Source organism: Octopus bimaculoides, chromosome 17 (genome assembly GCF_001194135.2).
Source record: "Octopus bimaculoides isolate UCB-OBI-ISO-001 chromosome 17, ASM119413v2, whole genome shotgun sequence".
Classification (NCBI taxonomy): domain Eukaryota; kingdom Metazoa; phylum Mollusca; class Cephalopoda; order Octopoda; family Octopodidae; genus Octopus; species Octopus bimaculoides.
In genome coordinates, this window is record NC_068997.1 from 3,561,598 (window position 1) to 3,570,493 (window position 8,896).

General features: G+C 37.5%; 1 protein-coding gene across 1 annotated transcript in view; it reads left to right on the forward strand.

Annotated features, from left to right (window-relative positions):
* LOC106879239 (mucin-like protein) overlaps nucleotides 1–8,896 on the forward strand; it is a 77,172-nt gene that overhangs the window by 7,873 nt on the left and 60,403 nt on the right. Inside the window, exons 7-12 of the mRNA XM_052974115.1 lie at nucleotides 166–423; nucleotides 2,360–2,491; nucleotides 3,651–3,854; nucleotides 4,227–4,472; nucleotides 7,435–7,642; nucleotides 8,367–8,521. Coding sequence (XP_052830075.1) covers nucleotides 166–423; nucleotides 2,360–2,491; nucleotides 3,651–3,854; nucleotides 4,227–4,472; nucleotides 7,435–7,642; nucleotides 8,367–8,521 — 1,203 coding nt within the window. The remainder of the gene's footprint in view (nucleotides 1–165; nucleotides 424–2,359; nucleotides 2,492–3,650; nucleotides 3,855–4,226; nucleotides 4,473–7,434; nucleotides 7,643–8,366; nucleotides 8,522–8,896) is intronic.

Genomic DNA, 8,896 nt, shown 5'->3' on the forward strand with positions numbered 1-8,896 from the left:
ATATATATATATATAAATATATGGAAATAGCACAGAAGTAAGTCTTAGACATTTCAATTTAAGAAGGAATTTAATAAAAATGGTTTTAAAATTAGATAAAGAAAATATTACCTGTTTCGATGTATCAAATATCAAATTCATTCATTTCTTTCCTGTTTCTTTCAGGTGGAGCCTTTGGTGACCCACATATTCAAACTATTGACGGCAAATTCTATACCTTCAATGGATGGGGAGAGTTTACCCTGCTGAATATATACCATAAGGACAAGCCCAAAGATCGCTTGTTCACTCTAGAAGGTCGCACTGAACGCGGAGAGAATGTCCACGGTGAATTGACTGATGCCACGATATTTACCGCTTTCGTCGCCATGGATTTCGTTTATAACAATTCCTTCCAGGTGGAAATAATGCAAAATAAAGAAGGTATTTGCATAATTTACGTATTGGTCTTTGGTACGCTTGACAGGTTCTCGCTTCTATCGGGTTGCTATGTAAGCGATGTGGGGTAAGAGATGTAGAAAATAATTTGAAGGAGATAAGCAGATGGACGGGGACTAAGGTGGTACTTCTTACTCGCGGTTTGGGAGATCGAATCTACTGCAGAAGTTTTATTGTTGGTGTTTATCCTTAGGTAGGCCTCTGATCCATGGAGGCGCAATGGCCCAGTGGTTAGGGCAGCGGACTCACGGTCATAGGATCGCAGTTTCGATTCCCAGACCGGACGTTGTGAGAGTTTATTGAGCGAAAACACCTAAAGCTCCACGAGGATCCGGCAGGGGATGGTGGTGAACCCTGCTGTATTCTTCCACCACAACTTTCTCTCACTCTTACTTCCTTTTTCTGTTGTGCCTGTATTTCAAAGGGCCAGCCTTGTCACACTGTGTCACGCTGAATATCCCCGAGAACTACGTTGAGGGTACACGTGTCTGTGGAGTGCTCAGCCACTTGCACGTTAATTTCACAAGCAGGCTGTTCCCTTAATCGGATCAACTGGAACCCTCAACGTCGTAAACGACGGATTGCCAACACACGGAAGTCGTATCATCAAAGACGATCCACTTGCGATCATTGTAACTACTATTCAGTTTAAGTTTAATATGGTGTGGTGGTGTGATGAAGTGTGTTGTAGTTTGAGTTGATGGAGTGTACTTGTTGTTGTTGTTCTTCTTCTTATTATTATTATTATTATTATTATTATTATTATTGTTTAGCCTTAAGGTCAACCGTAAGTGTTCAGAATTAGAATCAAAAGTATTTACACCACGACACTCCCCATCTTATCTTAAGGAACAGTGCATCCCAGAATGCATCATCCAATATGTCCTTTCATTGAGACAGTAGGATGTGATCTGAAGAAGATTTGGTTTCTATTTCTAGCAACGAGAATGTCTCCAGTGTGTGGTGTAGTCAAGTGTAGGGTAATGAGATATGATGGCATGATGTCGTTGTTGTTGTTGTTAAATCCAGGTCAACCTAAATTTAGAAGGCTTATAGTTGAAACATTCCAGCCCTGGCCACTCCATCTTATATTTAGATAAAGTTAACCTACAACGACGTTAGCCACTTCTTCAGTGGTCGTGGTCGTAGTCATACTGCCGAGGTTGGTAATGTGTTATTTAAAGGACAACTGTCTCTCGTTTCGTCGTTATTCTTAACGTAATACTTTAATACATTACTCTCTTAAAGGGAAATAAGGTACTAGCTATTATGAGAACATTGCCCAAGAGGTACCGGCGCTTTATTGAAGAGATTATTTATATTGTTTCTTACTTGTGTCACACCACGGGAACAAAAATGAGAAGTAGTCTTCCAGAGTTTCGGAAACGTATTTTATTTATTTATTTTACTCTTTTACTCTTTTACTTGTTTCAGTCTTTTGACTGTGGCCATGCTGGAGCACTAACTTTAGTCGAGCAAATCTACCCCAGGACTTATTCTTTAGAAGCCTAGTACTTATTCTATCGGTTTCTTTTGCCGAACCGCTAAGTTACGGGGACATAAACACACCAGCATCGGTTGTCAAGCGATGTTGGGGGGACAAACAGACACAGAAACACATACACACATACATATATATATATACATATACATATATACGACGGGCTTCTTTCAGTTTCCGTCTACCAAATCCACTCACAAGGCTTTGGTCGGCCCGAGGCTATAGTAGAAGACACTTGCCCAAGATGCCACGTAGTGGGACTGAACCCGGGACCACATCTTTACTCATATATGTATATATGTTAACACCACCTCCTTCTCTTCTTGCCACCAGTCTTGGAGGCCATAAAACGGCCCCAATTTCTGTTTGCTCTGGACAAAACTATTAAGAAAATATCATGTGATTTTCTTTGTATTGTAGGTATCATCATCATCGCCAATGGCATCGATTTCACCGTCCAGTTTGTAAATGATGAAAACTTCAACCAGTCTATGAAGTTTATGAAGCTGAAGAAACTGAAAAATGGAGGAATTCAAGGAATATTCCAGAAAGGTCATTTATGTCGGTTATCATAATCGCTATCAACTTAAGCATCATCGTCATCATCGTCGTCGTCATCATCATTTCATCAACAACTTCATCATTATCATCGTCGCTGCCATCATCATTGTCGTCATAATCCTTAGTATAAAACAAAATAATGAAATTATTATGGACGATGTAAAACATTTTAAGCACCAGTTTTGACATAAAACTAGAACTAATCCCAATTGAAAAACAAATCAGCTACAGTTTGCCTGTTATATAACTGTGTTAAGGAGTAGAAGACAGTACGATACTCATTTCATCATTTGAAATGTTTCTCTTTATTTAAGACTATTAACTTGATTTCTGTAAGGAAATCCGTCAGTTATTTACCGCTAGCAGGATTGGTCATTATGCTAATGACCAACAAAACAATGTGCTCCACCTTGATTTGATTCTTGCCAACTACTCGCCTGGATATAAATTAGTGGTGGTGTTAAAATATCAAAAATAAGCTAAAACACCTAATCTGAGGTGGATTTGTACTCTGTTATGTAGTTGTTGATATAATTTCATATTAAGCGGTAGGTGCATGGTTCTAATATCGCCAGGGAGCTGAGAAATTTTCTTTTTTCTTTTTTCTTTTTCGTTCACAAATTGATGATTATGCCATCCAAGTATAATTTAGATTAAGCAGTCAATTCACGATTATTATAAGAGCAGTGGATAGGCGGAATCGTTTAAATATCATATAAAATATCATTTTATCTAATACTTTAACTTATGGCCATTTAAGCTCTGAGTTCAAATACCGCTGAGGTCAACGTTGCCTTTCATTCATTCGGGGTACAGACCCAGCAAATTAATCGACTAACTCCTCCTTCGAAAATTGCCCTCCTTGAGACTATACCAGAAACGGCTATTAGTCATATTTTTAGTATTATTGGGTACCGTAAACTATGTATTAGGACTTACTAGTGCCATAATCTAGGCAATAACAGCTCAATTCTCTTTTCGTTGGTCCATCCTTTAAAGGCAGATGTTGTAAGTTTTATTTTCAGTTTTCAGAATTTGAAGAAGCCGTTGCAAATGAGAAGTCCATAACATTTCAACAGATCAAAATTATTAACATCGTCATAACTTTTCATTGAATTTATATATATATCTTTATTTTTGTTTCTCTAAGGTTTAACCCTGAATATAAACCAAGCTAACGGAATACTGGACATAGGTGTAGCGTACCCACCCGAAATGCGTTCCGTAATGTTGACACGAGGTTTACTGGGTGTTGTAGATGGTAATCCTGACAATGACTTCCAAGCTCCAGACGGCAGTGTGTTACCATCAAATGCCACAGAGAAAGATATATATAACCGTTTCGGTCTCCTTTGTAAGTAGAGTTTTTTTTTTTTGTTTTGCTTTTTCTACAAAACATATATGTAGCGCGGCACTCCGACAAAAATGCATTGCCATACGAGATTACGACCCATTACATCCAGTATCGAAAGCCATCTGACAGCATCTTCGCTGTTTGTTCATACTGGTGTCAGTGTAACAGACTGTATCCTCCTTCAAACATGCAGCTGTGGCTCTAGCAACTCTGCTAATAAATATGTGTACAGTCATAACGTTCTGCTTAATACACATATACGATTCTGTCAATAGATACGTATGCAGGGTTTTTGGTGCCAAAACGCCAAAACGACTCTGCTAAACCTTCTTGTACCCACACTAACGGTGTTATTTCTATTCTTTTCTTCAGGGAAAGCACAGAAACCGTGTTTTACTTATGCCGCTGGTAAAAATTCTTCCAGCTATAAACACGCCAACTTCACTCCGAGATTTATAAACAAGGAAGAACTCTTAAGTTTAAGTGATAACGAGGCGAAACGATTTTGTCGAAATAACATCGAGTGCTTATATGACCTCTGGACAACAAACATCAAACAATTAGCCGAAAATACCAAAATAGTCAAACAAACTGCTGAAGCCAACACAGAATTTCGAGGTAAGAAAACAAAACTCAAAATGGTTTTATTAACAGTTTTAAACACCCTTGTTATTAAAAGCAGATGCAAATACCCACTTCGTATACCTCCTGTGTCCCCATGGAATATTCAGAATGTGCAAGATAGAATAAAGAAAGGGTTGCTCCGACGTTTGACTAGTGCTCATTTTAACAAACCCTGAAAAAAAAAAAACGAAAAAAAAGAAAAAAATGAGAAGTAATGAACTCGGTAGAGCTCGAACTCAAAGCGTACAGTAGTAAATAAATATATTGGTGGAGATTTGGTTGCTATTTCGGCGGAATTCTGCTTTAAGTACACCATATAACTCCTCGTGACTTTTTTATTTTCAGAAAATTTTTGCGAATTTGTGTTTTAAACACGAGAATTCATACGATTACGCAAAAACGCAAAAACCAAAAAGCACAGTGATTTAAGGGCTATTTAGCTGTTAATTTTAGCACATCTCACGATTACTCATACCCTCTTCATTTATTTGTCAGAATGACGTATTGATGTTTTTCATTAGCTTTCTCCCCATAAACACTTTTAATAATCTATTGCTGTGTTTAATCTAAAAATTCGAAATGTCCGTATTTTAAACTGGGATTTCAAAAATATTTCGAATTTTAAAAAAAATTATTTTAAAATTTAAATAATTATTATTATTTTTGTTTTTATTTTATTTTTATTTATTTATTTATTTATTTATTTATTTATTCATTCATAGTCGTGTGAATTTCCGTGTGCGGTATACAAATTCGCAAAATTTTTCTGAAAATTCCAAAAAATATAAAAGTTATGAGGAGTTATGTGGCGTGCTTAAAGCAGAATTCTACTGTTATTTCTAGCAGGTGTCATTCGTTAAAGCAGGCATAGGCTTCTATACTCGAGAATTTGAGTCGCATGAGCCATAGTTTATCAAGAGGCAGGTCGCACTACTGAAAATAAATTCAAGGTAATGTTTCTCTAGGTATACCATTTAGAAAGTCTTGCAGGTTGTTTAAATATAAAAAAAATTAATGTATGATTATGTTACCATATGGAGCTGTTAACAGACGATGTCTTGGAAACTGTATTCTGCAATGAAATACCATCCATTCAGTCTGACACCAATATCATCTGAGTTATCGAGTTTATGTGGTCAATGTGACTGCTAGAAATAGCAGCCAAATCTCCATTCAATCACTTCAATTTTGAAAATGGATAACGTAGTTTTAAATATTCAGTACCCGGGAGTCTGAGTTTGATCGAGTAGTCATGGTTGAAGTTGCCTTTGATCATTTTTCAGCCCAGGCTGGATTGTAATGGGATCAAGCAACAACAAAATAATCTAATTCTCTCGTATGATTCTACTGTCCTGGAAGAAAGAAATATTGGATAATTAAGTGTGAAATATAAAGATTGGAATATTCTCGGCTGAAATTTATTTTGACCATAAAGTTTGTCCAAATACCTTTCACATATTTTAAAGTTCAATTTTGCCAGGGGAAATCACTTATATAAAAATTGAAAAGAATAGCTTCCCTTGAAATATTTTTTACTTTTTTTTCGTTACTTAATGTGGAGTTCTTTTTGATCAGTCCTGAGCGATCAACACGAAAAAACTAGGGGTTTATTTTAAGAACTTTGTGGATCAAGTTTCATTGCAAAAATAATCAATGCTTCAAGCTAGAGATATTATGAAATAAAATTTATCGAAGATAAAATTGGGGGAGACAAGGGTGTGTCTTACGGAAGTTTGTGTTGGATGCCACTTTGCGACACACTGGCCAAGTGGCTTCTGCTATCATCACACTTCGACCAATATGTATGTGGGCACGCACGCATGCGTGTGTGTGTGTGTGTTTGTGTGTGTGTGTAGATAGATGGGTATGTATATTTGTGTAGATCACCTTTGGACTATCGAAATAACGGTAGGTCAAGCAAAAATATTAATAGTTAATTAGTCTATGGGAGCTGCTTCCTTTCCTTTTTTCTTTTCTTTTTCTTTTTTACTGTGAAACAGAACTTAGTAGTTCGATAAATGGATATCGATATTTTGTCGACATAATCGTTGAAAATCCTGTATGTTGGAGTCCCAGCATGGCTGCAGCCGAGTGGGTGGGATTCGATGCCAACCGCGAACGAGTATCGTTTAGTAACACCTACCAACCTTTTGCTTGGTAAGTGCTTCCATTCTCCGAACGTGTTTATATAGTTGTGAGTAGGCATAGACGCCTTCTCCTCTCTCCCACTCTCTGACCTAACGGTACATCCACGATGTGTTGTTGTTGGCACTCCGTCGCTTACGACGTCGAGGGTTCCAGTTGATCCGATCAACGGAACAGCCGGCTCGTGAAATTAACGTGCAAGTGGCAGAGCACTCCACAGACACGTGTACCCTTAACGTAGCTCTCGGGGATATTCAGCGTGACACAGTGTGACAAGGTTTACCCTTTGAATTACAGGCACAACAGAAACAGGAAGTAAGAATGAGAGAAAGTTGTGGTGGAAGAGTACAACAGGGTTCACCACCATCCCCTGCCGGATCCTCGTGGAGTTTTAAGTGTTTTCCCTCAATAAACACGCACAACGTCCGGTCTGGGAATCGAAACCGCGATCCTATGACCGTGAGTCCGCTGCCCTAACCACTGGGCCATTGCGCCTCCACGCTAACATCCACGGTGTGACAGAGAGACAAACACCGTGTGGCCTGCTCCGATACTAAGCTGGTATTCAGGTTTAGCTGAGTACATTGGAGCATTATGAAGTAAAGTGCCTTGCTCAGTGACAAAACGTACTGCCCGATCTACGAACCGAACCCACAGTGTTATGATAGTGAACTGATGATCCTGAAACACTAGGTCACGCATCTTCACTCAGGCGATAAAACAATTCACTCATAACAGACTAAATCTATCAGCGTACCTTTCTCATTTCCTTTTCTTTTTCTTTTCTTTATTAATCTGTTATTTCTTATAGAAAATTCTCCGCCCCAAATCAAGAGTAAGAGAGTAATGTACGCCAGTGTAGGGCTTTCTTCACGTCTGAATTTTACTGTGATCGATGACGACAACACTCAGGCATTTTTGGCAAAGCCCAGCAAGTCTCTGGAGATTTACCATGACAACCAGACCAATAAGGGATATGTGATATATACACCTGCCAGCACGGAACCTGTCAGCATTCAGTAAGTACAGCACATAACAGTGGCTTCCATTATTTATTCATTATATATTTTTGTCTTTTTCTTTTGACATTATACATCTATAACAGATGCTTACTCGAGATGAATACCGCAGTTTAGAAGTCTTTCAACAATATATCTGCTTTCAGTGTTATATGCAGATCACTGATTTAAATTCCTACTGCTTTCATCACCAACAACGAATTTTCATTTAGTCTCTCGGCAAAATGCAACATCATTAAACTTTCAATCACAGTTTAACTATATTAGCTAGCAGCCAATTCTTATTGATAGCCCTTTTATAAATTTTATATATCGTCATATTTTTTATATATGTTAATATTTTTTATATACTTTATATTTCTTTAAAATTTTTACAGCTTAATATATTTCTTTTTTTTATAATTTTACTTATTTACCTTATATTTAATATTTAATTTTTCTTATCGTTATAAAATTCATGGTTTAAGACTTTGACCCCCGTAACCTTTATTCCATTATCCTTTCAAAGTTTTTTCTCTCTTAGTGCTATGGTAATTAGTAACGGCTGGGTTGGCTGTCTTCCTTTTTTCCTTTATCCGCTCTTCACCATCCTTTGCTGCCCTATTGCGTCCCTGTGCCTTGTCTGGTAGTAGAGATGAAGCTTGTGAATGGGTTCCATCACAAATGACTTTGACAATGTGCTACATCAAGTTTTAAATAATGTATATCAATGTCTCTATTTCAGAATTGTTGTTAAAGACAGTAAGAATGCCGTGGCGCCAATCCAAGAGATCCAGGTTGTTCTCTGTCCTGGTTGTAAACATGGTAAATGTGACTTCCAGAACAATGCACAAGAACTCTTCCACATTGTGGCATGTGACTGCGATATAGGTTACACAGGTAAGAATAAGTTGGTCAGTTACTGTTGGAGGAAAGTCATCAGAGATACTAGGTCAAAGATCAGTTGAAATCAGATAGGATTCATCGAAAGAAAAATGTTAGTAATCGCATAATATCTCATATTTAGACTTAGGTCGTCGATTCAAATGAAAAGATTGTGTGTGTGAGTATGTGTGTGAGTGTGTGTGTGTGTGTGTGTGTGTGTGCGTGTGTGTGTCTGTCTGTCTGTTTGAGTAATTATGTGTGCGTATGCGTGTGTGTGTACGAATATGAGATAATGAAAAATATGTGTGTGCATAGAGGGAATAGTGTTTTTTAATTTTTTAATATGTATGTATGTTTGAGTGTGTGTGTATGTGTGTGGAAGTATATATA